This window comes from Globicephala melas, chromosome 14 (assembly GCF_963455315.2).
Source record: "Globicephala melas chromosome 14, mGloMel1.2, whole genome shotgun sequence".
Lineage (NCBI taxonomy): Eukaryota > Metazoa > Chordata > Mammalia > Artiodactyla > Delphinidae > Globicephala > Globicephala melas.
Window position 1 is genome coordinate 990,533 of NC_083327.1, and position 16,100 is coordinate 1,006,632.

At 39.2% G+C, this 16,100-nt stretch overlaps 1 protein-coding gene across 1 annotated transcript in view; it reads right to left on the reverse strand.

Annotated features, from left to right (window-relative positions):
• Positions 1-16,100, reverse strand: part of EYS (eyes shut homolog) — a 1,661,361-nt gene that overhangs the window by 39,300 nt on the left and 1,605,961 nt on the right. The window contains exon 39 of the mRNA XM_060283543.1: positions 2,333-2,505. Within this exon, the coding sequence (XP_060139526.1) occupies positions 2,333-2,505 (173 nt within the window). The remainder of the gene's footprint in view (positions 1-2,332; positions 2,506-16,100) is intronic.

Consider the following 16,100-nt stretch of genomic DNA (forward strand, 5'->3'; position numbering starts at 1 on the left):
AAAGGTCTGAGTCGAAATTTGAAGGATGAAGGTATGTTAGCTGGATTCTGAGGAGAAGATGAGAGCATTTCAGGCAGAGGGAAGAGTGTGTATAAACTTCTTATTCCAGGAAAGAGTGTAGCCTATTCCAGGAGCCAAGAAGGGCCATTTTTCTTTTTTTTTTTTGCAGTACACGGGCCTCTCACTGTTGTGGCCTCTCCCGTTGCGGTGCACAGGTTCCGGACGCGCAGGTTCAGCGGCCATGGCTCACGGGCCCAGCCGCTCCGCGGCATGTGGGATCTTTCCAGACCGGGGCACGAACCCGTGTCCCCTGCATCGGCAGGCGGACTCTCAACCACTGCGCCACCAGGGAAGCCCAAGAAGGGCCATTTTTGAAGAGCGCGATCTGCCTCTAATGTCATCATGAAAGAGACAGATTTCCATAGCCAGACATTATCTCATAGTCACAACTTCTGACACAATTAAACGTTTCTTTCGCTAAATCACTAGTATTCTGACCCTAAATGTCTTCCATTTATCAACACCTTTGACTTTTGGAGGAAAGTTAAGCACACATAGAATCTCAGAGAATATAGGATTAAAGATGTTTGCATTAATGTATTTGATAAAATGGTCAGAGGAAGATTAAATTACAACATGTATGATGTGATATCACAATAAAGCCCCCCAATTATCCCAAGGTGTATATAACACAATTGGTGACGGGCTCCCGAACTTCTTCTACCCCAGCCCCTGCTGCTAAACATGGGTGCAGAGGCTAAGGCTTTCTCTTCTGGGTGGGGTGTGAGGTGAGATAGAGAAATGGTGGATGATCCAGTCTCTGGATTCCAGGAGCCGGCAGAGGGATCCCCATGTCCTCATGTTTTTCTGGCTCAATTTTCCAGATTCTTCAACTGCAAGTTTCCTGAATTCCATGCCACACTGTCCTGGACTCCCAGCCAGCCCCGAGATGGGGTGGTGGGAGTGGGGATGGGGAGGTAGGGAGATAGGGGCAAACTGAAGCAGGACTGTGTGGATCCATGGCTGGAGCCGTACTGACACGTTGGCCAGCTGCAGCCAAGCCATCCCATTAGCCTCACAGCAGCACAACTGTGTCTGTCACACAACTGAAGTTTTAGGACTCTGAGCGTGGCGTTATGGAGGTCTTCTTTCACACCCATTTTGCTGTGATATTTAGAACTACACCAGATAAGACAAAGTGAAGCATAAGTGTTGATTTATGTAAGATGCATAACTTGAGGCATTGAGCAGCCCGTGCTTTCCTGATTTTCCCCAAAGCCACCTTTTCCAGCGCCCTACTTCGTCCTTGTGTCTGTGGGCATTTTTGCTCTTGCCCTAGGGGTTCTCAGAGCTTTAGCAGAGGATGCAGGTGTGATGGGGGAGATTTAAAGGTGGCTGCATTCCACTAAGCCTCCCACCAACCTTGCCTATAAAGAGAGGCTGTCAGGGAAGTTACATGAGGAGGTAAATTGTGCAGTGCCACAGGGGCTTCTTGCTTGGGGATGACGCGCAGTACAGAGCCACATTCCTTCTCCAGTCCATGAAGATGAGTTTGTGCTATTGGCTGCAAGGAGGACAGCGGAGGAATGACTTTGGTCCAGCTCTACTTGGGAAGGAGACAACAGGACTGCCATGCTCCATCCACGCCCTCCTACCCTGCAGTGTGTGTGATGTGAAGGGAATCCAGAAGGTCTGAGGCAAGGTGGGTACTAAACGGGGGAGCGGGCAGACCTAGAAGCACACTTACACCAGCTGCAGCCCATGTGGGGAGCACTCAGGAGACCACGGGCTCCCTCAAGGCCGTTGCATGATTTGCCCAGTGGTAAGGGTATCATCAGTCATAAGGTACGGGGAGGTATGTAAGCTGAGGAAACCTAGAAAACTGAGGGCTCCTTATTGTTCCACCGGACATGGGGCCATTTCATCCCTCAAATTTCTCTTCTTTTGCACTGGAGCTGATGTATCTCCCTTGTGATATTCCCAAAGGTCTTAGTCAAATGGAAGGTACAGAGGGGGAAGCTGAAAGATGGAGGCTCGTTCTTGAATTATGAATCTAAATTCACTTGATTAGATTGCATTTAGCACAAGAGATCCAGAACATCTAGACTAAACAGACAGGGGTATTTGAGTTAGTAAATTAAAGCAATTCTAAACATAAAGCTGTATTTTTGTAGTACTAAATTTTAATGCTATCCTATTTGTGAAATATAATGTCAAATATACAGGGGGAAAGAAGAGAGCGGACTCTTTCATTATTACACAGATTTCATTTCACTTTCCCAAAAGGAAACTGACTCACTTAAATCTGTGGACAGCATGAGTTGAGCCTCACCTTGCTCACAGTAGACTCCAGTGGTTCCTAGTGGACAGTGACAGGTGTATCCATGAGGCAACGAGACACAAGTTGCTCCTTTGCTGCAGTGGTGTGGAGGGTCATGCTCAGGGTCGCAGGTGGAAACTCTCTCCGTGCAAAAGGCTCCTTTCCAACCACTAGGGCAGTTACAGCTGTAGGATAAGGAAGAAGGCAGCATGATTTGAGCACCTGTTGGCTATACACTCATGTATCCTCCTGATGTTAACTTGGCAGTTTTGCCTGAGGTTCCAAGACAGAAAAGATGTTGTATATGAAAGCCAGTTGTGATTTAAACTACGAAGATTCACATTGTCAAAGGAAAGAGCTAATAACTGGTTATGGGATTACTGGACTCCACATTAAGGATTTTAAAAGGTTCAGCCCGTGGAAATTGAAAGAAAATTTGATGAGAATCATTTCTTTGGACAAAACAGCGTTATAACTCCCTCTCCTCAACCCTACCCCACCACCCAGGGGGAAAGCTGTGGATGGAGTGGCCTCCTAACCTAAGCCTAGAAAAAAGAAGTCCAGCTTCTATATGTTCCCTGATACTGGGGGATGCACAAGCCCAGCTCCAGGGGCTGCAGAAGGAGCCTCAAACCCTTCCAATGGTGAGGCCAATGGTAGTGAACCAGGCGGGGGGCTGTGGCACTCTGAGTTAGGATCAGCTTGGGGACACATAAAAGAGACCTTGCCCAGAGGATATCCTGGTATCTGAAGGAACCGTGGCAGTAAGAGGCAGTCAGTTTATGGCTGGAGCAGAATCTGAGGGGTAAAGGGCAGTACCCATTCTGAAGAGAGACTTTGTCTTGGTTTAGAGAATGATATTGGGAGGAGCCTGGTAAGGGAATCTCTGATGGACTCAGCAAAGGTAGAGTTGACAGATAAAATGCAGGGCACCTACTTAAATGTAAATGTCAGATAAACAATAAATAATTTTTTAGTATAAGTATGTTCCATTCAATATTTGAATTTCAGCTAAGCAATATTTGAGATAAACAGAAAAATTACTTGTTTTTTGTCTGGAATTCAGATTTATCTGGGTGTCCTGTACTTTTCTCCCTAAATCTGGCAACAATACAGTTAGGGCACATGAGGGAAATGGTTAGCTTGAAATCCCTGCCTGGCACAGAGGACACTAAACCATCAGGTAAACAGTGTGAGTCAAGGGGGCCATTCGAGGATGCTGTGGGTGCAGAGTCAGAAACCACTGGCCCAGGGAAAGACAGCAGCAGGAGATCACACCTCCTATGAGACCTTTCATTCATGTGATGAGCTCTGGCTGGGTTTAGGGTAATAGCCTTGAAGAGTAAAGTGTTATTAGTATTTTGATGTGGACCATTTGAATTAATGATTGAGAGTGTATTTTTAAATTAAAGAGTTTATTAGTCAAGAGAAACAGAAAGTTCAATGGACCTCCCCATGTTTTAATTCAGGACCAAGAAAAGGATGACTCTATGAAATATGGCATGGGTATTTTGATAGGGATTGCATTAAATTTGTAAGTTGCTTTGGGTGGTATGGCCATTTTAACAATATTAATTCTTCTAATCCAAGAGCATGGATATCTTTCCATTTCTTTGTATAATCTTCAATTTCCTTTTTCAGTGTTTTACTGAACATGGGGCTGTTTCACCCCTCAAATTTCTCTTCTTTTGCACTGGAGCTGATGTATCTCCCTTGTGATATTCCCAAAGGTTTTAATCAAGTGGAAGGTACAGAGGGGGAAGCTTAAAGACGGAGCCTCATTCTTGAATTTCAGAGTTTTCAGAGTATGGGTATTTCACTTCCTTGGTTAAGTTTATTCCTAGGTATTTTATTCATTTTGATATAATTTTAAATGGGATTGTATTCTTACTTTCTCTTTCTGATAGTTCATTTTTAGTGTTTCAAAATACTCATGACATATTTCACAGAACTAAAGCAAATATTCCTAAAATTCATATGGAAAAACAAAAGACTCCAAGTTGCCAAAGCAATCTTGAGAAAAAAGAACAAAGCTGGAGGTATCATCTCCCAGACTTCAGACTATACTACAAAGCTACAGTAATCAAAACAGTGTGGTGCTGGCACAAAAACAGACACATAGCTCAATGGAAGAGAATAGAGAGCCCAGAAATAAACCCATGCACCTGTGGTCAATTAATCTATGACAAACAAGGTGAGAATATATAATGGAGAAAAGACAGTCTCTCCAACAAGTGATGCTGGGAAAACTGGACAGGTACATGTAAAAGAATGAAATTAGAACATTTCCTCAGACCATATAAAAAAATAAACTTAAAATGGATCAAAGACCTAAATGTAAGACCTGAAACCATAAAACTCATAAAAGAGAATGTAAGCATAACACTCTTTGACATAAATCATAGCAATCTTTTCTTAGGCTATATCTCCTAAGGTAAAAGAAATTAGAGCAAAAGTAAACAAATGGGACCTAATTAAGCAAAAAGCTTTTGCATAGCAAAGGAAACAATAGACAAAAATGAAAAGACAACCTATGGAATGGGACAAAATATTTGCAAATGTTATTACCAATAAGGGGTTAATACCCAAAATATATAAATAGCTCATACAACTCAATATCAATAAAAACCCAACCCAATCAAAAAATAGCAGAAGATGGGGCTTCCCTTGTGGAGCAGTGGTTGAGAGTCCGCCTGCTGATGCAGGGGACACAGGTTCGTGCCCTGGTCCAGGAGGATCCCACATGCCACGGAGCGGCTGGGCCCGTGAGCCATGGTCACTGAGCCTGCGCGTCCAGAGCCTGTGCTCCGCAACGGGAGAGGCCGCAGCAGTGAGAGGCCCGTGTACCATAAAAAAACAAAAAACAAAAACAAAACAAAACAAAAAAATGGCAGAAGACCTAAATAGACATTTTTCTAAAGAAGGCATACAAATGGCTAACAGGCACATGAAAATATGCTCAACATCATTAATTATTAGAGAAATACAAATCAAAACCACAATGAGTTATCACGTCACACCTGTCAGAATAGCTATTAGCAAAAAGACAACAAACAACAAGTGTTGGCAAGGATGTGGAGAAAAGGGACCCCTTCTTTGTGCACTGTTGGTGAGAACGTAAATAGTGCAACCCCTATAGAAAACAGTATGGAGTTTCCTCCAAAAACTAAAAATAGAACTATTATATGATCCAGCAATTCCACTGTTGAGTATATATATCTGGAAAAAACAAAAAGACTAATTTGAAAAGATACATGCACCCCAATGTTTATAGCAGCACCATTTACAACAGCCAAGGTATGGAGGAAGCAACCCAAGTGCCCATCAACAGATGAACCATAGATTTTTCCTTTTACATTTAAGTCTTAATACTTCTGAAATTATTTCTTTTGTCTTTGATATGGGGTAAAGAGTCAATTAAAGTTTTCCACATGGATAACCAATAGTCCTAACACTCTTTATTGACTTGTTCATCCTTTTTCACTAATGAGCCCTGTCCAGTTATGCAAGGTCCTGTGCCTCTCCATCCTGTTCCATTAGTCTGTTGGTCTGATCTTGTGTCTTAATTTCTCCCACTTTATAATAGGTCTTGATATCTAGGATGGTAAATTCTGCTACCCTTGTTCAGGGTTGTTTTGGCTATTCTTAGCCCTTTGCTCTTTCACATATTTTCCCATCAACTAGTCCCAAGTTCAAGATAGGCAAATTTTCTTGCTTTCTTCTTGTTGTAAAATGGGGTTTCTTTTTCTTTCTTTCTTTCTTTTTTTTTACATTGAGGGTGTATCTCTTAGGGGCCCCAGGCTTGTGAGCAGTCTCCTTAAAATTCCCCACTTGTGGCAGTCCTTCGCTTTTAGGGCTGGTCCACTGTAACCTGTGCAGCCCTCAAAGGTAAATTCGCAGCCCTCAAAGGTAAATTCACAGCCCCAAGGTTTTGACAGGAACTCGAAGCAAAAGTCAACGTTGACACCTGTTTTTTAGACTCCTGCTTTCATTACATATTGTTTTCACTTCAGGTAACAGTGTTCTGAAAATATACATTTTATATTTTATTCAGATTTGAATATTTTCATTTGGAAATATCATTCAGTATATATAATCTCCCATACTTTCACAAACAGAACTCCCTATCAATAAACTTTTTCAAAAAGAAATAAAACATAATATCTAGAAACATCTTTCTATATTTATTAACTTCTACAACTTCATTTTTAATGGTTTAATATTATTTCATTGAATTGATGAAATATACTTTATTCTCACAGTCACTTGTGAGATATTAGTTTATTATATTATGTTTTTAAGTTTTCACTTTCTACAAACAACACTGTGATAAAACTCTTGTAACTAAATCTTTCTTTATATCTATGATAATTTTCTCAAGATAAATTCAAATATTATCATGACTTCTAGGCTTTGGATACATATTCCAACCTGCCATCCATAATAATTTTATCAATTTACATTACTATTATCAGCTTATGAGGATGCCCCTGAAATAACAGGTTTGTATGTAATTGAAAATATGGAACACTTTTACAGGCTTATTGTTTTTTACTGACCCAATAATCATTATTTTATTTCATTTTATTAAAATAAAAATGTTTTAGTGTCTGCCTAATTTTTATTTATTTATAAATGAATTTCACAAATTCTCACGTATTTATCAAGAACATATTCATTTTGGGCAAAAGACCTTAATAGACATTTCTCCAAAGAAGACATACAGATGGCCAATAGGCACATGAAAAGATGCTCAACATCACTAATTATCAGAGAAATGCAAATCAAAACTACAATGTGGTATCACCTCACACCAGTCAGAATGGCCATCATTAAAAAGTCCACAAACAATAAGTGCTGGAGAGGGTGTGGAGAAAAGGGAACCCTCCTATACTGTTGGTGGGAATGTAAGTTGGTACAACTATAGAAAAGAGTATGGAGGTTCCTCAAAAAACAAAAAATAGAGCTATCATGTGGTCCAGCAATCCCACTTCTGGGCATATACCCAGATGAAACTATAATTTGAAAAGATATATGCACCCCTATGTTCATAGCAGCACTATTTACAATAGCCAAGACAGGGAAACAACCTAAATGTCCACCAACATATGAATGGATAAAGAAGAAATGGTATATATACACAATGGAATATTGCTCAGCCATAAAAAAGAGTGAAATAATGCCATTTGCAGCAACATGGATAGACCTAGAGATTATCTCACTAACTAAAGTAAGTCAGAAGGAGAAAGACAAATACCGTATGATATTTATATGTGGAATCTAAAATATGTCATAAATAAACTTATCTACAAAACAGAAACAGACTCACAGGCATAGAGAACAGACCTGTAGTTGTCAAGGGGTAGCAGGTGTGGGGAAAGGATGGATTGGGAGTTTGGGATTCACAGATGCAAACTGGTATACATAGAATGGATAAACAACAAGGTCCTACTGTATAGCACAGGGAACTATATTCAGTATCCTGTAATAAACCATAATGGAAAAGAATATGAAAAAGAATATATACATATATGTATATAACTGAATCACTTTGCTGTACACCAGAAACTAAAACAATATTGTAAATCAAGTATACATCAGTAAAATAAAGAAAAAAGAAAATATTCATTACAAATTCCTATATGTTCCTTTATTATTTGGCAGTCTGATCAAATTTGTTTCACCAAAATTTATTTCTCTCTCTCTATATATATACACATACGTACATATCTATTTAGTATCTACTATGCACATAGCACTCTGCCAGGTCATACGGATGGCAGGTGTGGCAGGTGAGGGCAATGCTCAGGGAAAGCACTGCTGGGCCACCTACACTGAGGGACCAAGTGAACGGCACAGAGAGGTGCTCCTGGGACCCTGAGACCAGCATGGGGAAGAGCTCGTGGGAAGAGAACATAATTAACAGCACAGCACCAACACACTGTTAGACTTTGGTTTTAGGAGGAATTTAAAACAAAAATTCTCAACAGTTTGGAACTTAGAGGTGGAGGCATAAGGCACATACATAAAAAGGTAAAAAATAAACAGAAATCTCTGAGGGATGTTGCCATTTCATTAAATAATGTGTTTAGATGGGTCATGATGAAAGAAAATTTATATGCTTATTGCATTTGAATTAATAGTTGTGGAAAAAAATTTGAAAAAGTTGTATGAGGTTCTCCAAAATGGAGAAAAACAAAATACAGAATTAACCTGTTATAGCATTACATAATGATTTTGATTATTGTTTGAAGATCACAATAGTGTAAAATATGTAAAGGTCTTTTATATGAAAGTAGATTGTCTTATCAATTTCATAAAAGAAACCTCTCTAATGTCATTAGCTTTGAAATTGATGATCTAGTGGTTCATTTTTATTTACTTGAAAAAAGAAAATTAAGAACAAAATTAGTCTCACTGCCTTAGAGACAAGCATGGCAATGGTAAAATATTTATTTTACTATTAAGTAGATCTTAAGTCACATTAGATATAATATAATATGGATGCTATAAACTTACTTGAAAATAATCTTTTCTAAACCTTGAAATTAATTCATTAACATCTGTTCCTTTAATCACAGGTTTACTACTCTTCCCTGAGGAAGATTGGTTTTGGAGAGGTATGTGTGTGAGGCATCCACATAGTGGGAAAAGCAGAAAAAAACAAAGAGAGGTAGATGTTCATTCATTAAAGAGTATTTCCTGTTATCATTTTTTACATGTATGTGTCTGACACTGTGCTGAGCAATGAGCCTTCCACAACACATAAGCCCCCATTCTTGACCTCATGGACTTGCTGTTTGAGAGGGGATCACATTAGTAAGCAGACAATTTTAATACAATGTGACAAGTGATAAAATGAATACTCTTGGAGCCCACTGGAAGGACACCTAAGCAACCTTAATGAGTTCAGGGAAGGCTGCTGAAGTGAGATTTGCCAACAAGAATGAGAGCATTGAGGGGAAGGGGCAGGAGAAGAGTAGGCTGGAGAAGGAAACTGTGAATAGCGGGCTGAGAGGGTTCAACCTGTAAGTGACACAGAGATGTGCAGGGAGTGACCTGAATGATGAGCTGTATTGAAGAATATTGACCGGGTATGTATAGGATGACCCCATAAATGCTCTAGTGATATAGGTTTACTCTTGGTGGGATCTTACTGAGCTTTGACACTGTACAGTTTGCTTTGTGGGCCGTCAGACTCTGTAACCATAACTCAGATCTTCCAACTGTTGAAAGCCTCTGCAGACAATCCACAAATGAATGGACGTGGCCGTATCCCGATTTTATTCACAAAAACGGGTGCTGGACAAGATTTGGCTTGTAGGCCATGGCGTGCTGACCCTACACTAGATCAGTAATTCCATGGGAGTAGAGGTCAGGGCTCTTTGCTCTCTGTTGCAGGCCCAGGACCTAAAGCAGTTCCTGGCATATTGGAATTTTTCATTGAACATCCTGGGAATAAATAAGTGAATGACTGAGTCATGACTCGTTTAGGGAGATAGCTGGATGCAGAGTCGCCTAGGCAGGGAAATGGCTCTGAGGATGGAAATGTTGACGGGGGTGTGAGAAGCACTTGGTAGGTGTGTTGGTACCTAGACGAAAGATCCTAGCAACAGAAAACGTTTCCGAAGCTCACCTGTGCCAGGCACCCTGCTAAGCACGTCAAGTATGTTGGCTCATTCAGTCCTCCCGAGAGCCCTCCTAGGGGACTCCTGTCCTCAGCCTCCTATTATGGGGCAGAGACTTGAGGATCAGATCAGTAAGCAAATTACATGGCTGGTAATGGGAGAGGGGGTCCACCACAACTACTACTCTTTGTCTCTTAATCTCATGGAAGTCTTTGGGGTTTCAGGATTAAATGACTGAAAGAATATGGTGCCATTATTGGGAATAGGGACATTCGGAGAAGAATATAGCTTAGTAGGAAAATATAAAAATCTACTTTTAGTTATACTGAGTTGGAGGTGAGAGCAGGTGATAACAGGCCTTTTTTCTCCCTTTAAGTACCTAATGAACTGGCTCTTGAACTTGTTGAATATTGAGAATGTAAGACAGATTTGTGAGTTAAGCAGCATAGCAGTCAAAGGGCTGAAGCATCCACTAGATAGTAGCTAAGAATATTTAAAAAACCCTGAGGAATCATTGATACTATACATAGAACTGTTTTCTTATCTCAGGTCCAATCCCTAAATGTTTCCTATCCTCAATTCTTAATACATAAAGAACAATTTGCAGGTTCTTCTACCTCTAAACATGGAGAGGTGACAATGCAGAAGAAAATGTTAGTCATATTCAACATGAAGAATTTAACTTCCTTGTAATTAGACCATTCTAAGACTTCTGAAGTTTAGGATAAACATTGATGTATAAAAATTAATTGGAAATGAGATGATAGAAGGTTTAATATTTTTTGTTTTAGTATCATTTAAACATCATTTACTTGCTTACTAATTTTTCACCACAGAATGAGTGCCATGCCCCACTGTATTTTATACCAGGGTGAATACAAAACAGAAAACATAGTATTGCCCCTAAGGGCTTTATGATAATTTATTTATAACAATGCATTTATATAATATATATGTGATTCATATAAAATATACTGTTCAAAGTTTATTTGGGCCTCACCTTAGTGCCAGGCACCATTTTAAGTACTTTATATGTAGTAACTCATTTCATTCTCATATTTATTCAATGAGATAAATGTAATTATTAGTCCTCAGTGTGTGGTTGAGAAAGCGACGTAGAAAAGTATAACCCCTGGTTACTCTATTTTTTCAGTTTACCCATCATACAGATTCTGGTTGCTTTGGATTAGAGAAAGTCTTTTATACATATTGAGCCTAATGAGGGCAGAGTTTTAGAATTCTCATTATGAGATGAGAGCAGAAAGAAAAAGTTCTTGGAGAAAATTCACCTTGAGCTAGATCTGTAAGAAATTTATGGCTACAGATTTGTGAGTTCTCTATGCATACGGAAAATCACAGATACATCACTTAAAATGAAATCTATGTGGTGTGATAATAAAGCCATATGAATAATGGAATAAAAGCATGTTGCTTAGCAATGCAGGAGCATATGGCCTGAAGGATTCCACTTCTGCACATATAACATATTTCTCCATGATTTAAAGGAAAAGAGAAACAGCTGAATCTCCTCTTCCTTAGACCATTTGTTGTGTTGGATGGCTTCATTAATGTCACTTTGCTTTCCTATATAACTTATTTTCATCTGAATAATAAGTTGGGAGAATAAGGTACGTGTGATATGATGGATATCATTTTATCTGCTAAAATTTATTGGATATCAAAATGACATGCTCAAAATTTAAGCCTTTGAAAAATATACAAACAAGTGTTAAACAAATGGGGCTCCCTGTACACTGGAATGTGGTCATGTAAAGACTCAACATACTTACAGGGAAGGGTGGTGACCATCACTCTACCTGCTGACGTTACCCTATGGCCTTCCGTCCCTTGCTGGGGAGATCATTCACCAAACTCTTTGATGATACCTCATGGAGTAAGAAGGATGAGATGCAATTACTCTTTACACACTAATAAAAGTACTGGCAGCCATCTGTGGGCCTCAATCCTAATGGTTCTGTTCTCCAGGTGTAAGTGCCCAAACGTATTATGTTAACAGTTGGACTCAACTCCTCTTAAAGAGAGAATTGTCTTTGGGAAACTCTCTAGGTGAGCTGCTTGGAGTAGATGGTGGACCCTAGTTGCATTAATGTGAGCATAAACCTGTACTATAAAAAGAAAATAGCTAAATTGCTCTGGCCAAGTCCAGGAGGGAAATTTGGTTTATTCTAACCTAGAGAGTCATTTGGAGCAATATGAAGCAATGACAAGAAGACAAAGAGATGGGGTGGAATGACCATGTATTCACTGCTATGGTGGGATGACCAAAACACAGGATGAGAGTTGTTTAAGTGGATATAAACATTTCCCTTCTATATCTGCATGCATCCTGTCCCCCTGCACCAACATAAACAGTCTGATCCATCTCAAAGTGTGAGTGGCCTTGTTAACTTAGTAGAAGTCAAAGAGGTTGATTGTCACTTTTAGGCATACATGGTCCGGAGTAGAGTCTGTGTGGGTGGAAGCAGGACCATGGAACCAGAGATGGCTTTGAGAACATTCACCTTTCTCCTGGAATCTGCATTAATCTTGGAACGGTCTTTGGACTTTCATAGTTTATGCAGATCTCAAGGATCTTATAGAAAGTGAATGACATCTGAGTTACACAAAAACCAAGAGAGAAAAATTATTCCCCTTAAGCCACAGTAATAGAGAGGCTTGATAAAATCTACACTGAATCCTTACTTTTGACTCTTATTTTCTAGCTACTTCAATAATAGAGGAACAGAAAGTAGGAATTTAATTTATAATTTACATCCTTCAAATACGTTTTCCATAGGTGGCACCAAATAATGGATTTACTTTGTTTCGGCAGCTAAGAACTGAAGATGGAGAAAGATTGGAATAAAACATCCCCCAATTTTAAAGGTAGTTATCTATAACTGGTGTGATCATGAATATTTTTTTTTATTTTATCCCTTATGAATTTTACAAATTAGACAAAATGTGAATTATGTGTACTATTGTTTTTTAATTCAAATGTATACAAAAGTAGAAAAAAAAATAGTATCAATGAACCTCCTTGAATCCGTTGCCCGCTTCAAGTTATCAATTCTCAGCTCTTTAGTTTCATTGTTTCTTTCTCCACCACATTTTTTTGCCAAAATCTTTTTTTTCGTTGTTTGTTTTTTTTTTGTGGTACGCGGGCCTCTCACTGTTGTGGCCTCTCCCGTCGCGGAGCACAGGCTCTAGACGCGCAGGCTCAGCGGCCATGGCTCACGGGCCCAGCCGCTCCGTGGCATGTGGGATCTTCCTGGACCGGGGCACGAACCTGTGTCCCCTGCGTCGGCAGGCGGACTCTCAACCACTGCGCCAGCAGGGAAGCCCTTGCCAAAATCTTTTGAAGCAAGTCTTATTTTATCTGTAAATACTATAGTATGTATCACTAACAGATAAGAAACTTTAAAAAAGAAAACCACAATAGTATTAGACCCAACAAAATTAACACTAATTCCTGTCATCTAATTTTTGTGTTCAGCTAATTATGATTGTCTTGAAAAAGTGTTTTTTTGACAATTCATCAGCACCCAAATAAGTTCCACAAATGCACCTGCACAGTATTTCTTTTTTTTTTTTTTAAAGAAGATGTTGGGGGTAGGAGTTTAGTAATTTATTTATTTATTTTTGCTGTGTTGGCTCATCGTTTCTGTGTGAGGGCTTTCTCTAGTTGTGGCAAGTGGGGGCCACACTTCATCGCGGTGTGCGGGCCTCTCACTATCGCGGCCTCATCTTGTTGCAGAACACAGGCTCCAGACGCCCAGGCTCAGTAGTTGTGGCTCACGGGGCTAGTTGCTCCGCAGCATGTGGGATCCTCCCAGACCAGGTCTCGAACCCGTGTCCCCTGCATTAGCAAGCAGATTCTCAACCACTGCACCACCAGGGAAGCCCACACACTATGTGTCTTAAGGCTTGTTACTGAGATAAAAATTCTCCCTCTGCATTTCTTCCCACACATGCTATTTTTGTGTCACTTGTCCAGTAGAATTTTCCATTCTGGATTTGGTTGTTTATATCCTTATAATGTCAGTTAGCTTGTTTTCCTCTATTGCCCATATTTCTCATAAACTTATAGATATAGAGGCTTTATTAGATTCACATTTGGGCTGCTTTATGGGTGGGACTGTGTAGTTCTAAATACATCACATTAGAGGCACACAATGCTTGTTCTACATTTAATTATGTTATGACTGATCAGTTGGTTCGAGTGGCGTCAGCTTGATACAACCATTGTATAGTTTTCTATCAACCTTTCACTGAGTAGTTCAAGCAGCCATTATTTCCTTGGTGGTTACAAAATGGTGTTTCTCATTTCTATTATTTATCCTGCACTATTAGCTCAGATCTATTAAAAATTACTCCTCATCCACTGTCTGGCTAGTTAATATTATTTAGTGTTATCTATTGCTGCACAATAAATTACCTCAGAGCTTAATGGCTTAAAGCAATAATAAACATTTATTATAATGACTCATAATAAGTCACTGTGTTTTCAGGCTTTGTCACCTGAAAACTCATCCTCTATCCCACTGCCCCAGGGACTAGATGAAATACAGTGTGACTATTATTAAAACTGTTCAGTGGATAGGATCATTTAACCCTTAAATTTAATAATTTAAGGAAGACAGAAGTCATAAACTGTCATTTCCAGAATATCCTATTATTTGCACAAGTCAGCCTACTCAGGTGGGAGGAGACTGCAGGACGATGTGTCTACCATGGACAAGAATCCCCGTGGGCTGCTTGGAAGCTGGCTACCATTCCTGCAATACAGTCTTGATAGGAAAGGAAGGTTGAACACTTCCTCTTCATCAAACTGCAGAATAAATGAGTGGTGCACTAGCAACGTCTAGGGAGACAAGTTTCTTTTCCTCCCTTGGTGGGGGTGGGTGGAGTATTGTAACAACCATGTGCATTTACATACTGGCATGTTTAAAGCCATCACAGACGTTATTCTGTGTATTTCTGAAGTCATCCCATCTTTGGTCAGTGGAAGTCTCCTTAAGCTGGCTCCTGTCTTCTTTTTCAACGGCCCTAGTAGTCTTTGATATCTCTCACTTTCAGGCACAAGAAGACATCCAGGCGCATAGCATACATTTCCTACCCCAGACTTGAATGTCCAAGTCTCCAAGAAGTCCTGATTTATTTTTAGTGGAAAATGGCATTTGGAGATGACAATTTTGACACTAGAGCTATTCATTGCTGCTGGGTTATTATTGTTTCTAGGTTACTTTAGTGGACATAGCTAAGGAATAAGTTTTTTAGAAAGAGAAAATTAAGTCATGAATTCATATGTTATTTCTAGTTCAAAATAAAGATGAAAAGATTCTTACTTCTTTCATTTTATGTCTATATCTCTTTCCTCTTATGCTGAAGATCTTTGTTCCTAATGATATTAACATAATTAGTAAATAGTAACATAATTACTAATTTTGTTTATATCCATCCAGCCAGCCAGCCATCTAGAATCTTGCTATCTAGCTATTTTTATCTGTAGTTCCAAAATAACAATAACAGTGCTACCACTAATATCAAGACCACAGGATGCAATTTAGGATAGCTTTATGATTCTTTTTGTCCTTAGACTATAACCCACTGTACAGCTAAAATACTTTAAAAAATCAATTGAATTAAGTCTCTATACTTGGTTATGGCACCAACTTGAAATATGGTTAAATTCATTTATTTTCTTATTTTCTTTAAGAATTACTCTTTTTCATTTTTTGATTTAGCAGGTGAAACATTTCCCTAGTCTCCAGTAAAACTGTAAAGCAAATTGTATTTTGAAAAGCCTAGCTTTCATCCTATCACTTTCCCTTGTTCTCTTCCTCATTCTATAAGTAACTATCTATAATTTTTTTCTGTAATCTTCCTTTCTTAAAAAAATAATGAGCATATGTGTGTTATGTGTATCTATATATATATACTTATATCTATTTATCTACATCTAACTATCATTCCCTTTTCTTACATGTTTCTTTACCCTTTATTCACCGAATGTATCCTGAGGATCACTCCATAGCAACAGATAAGCTTTATAGCTGCAGAGTCCTCCACTGTTCAGCTTTACAATCTAGGGATGAACATCTTTTGCTTTAACAAATAGAGTTTGCTCTAGTAAACTGCAGTGCCTGTTT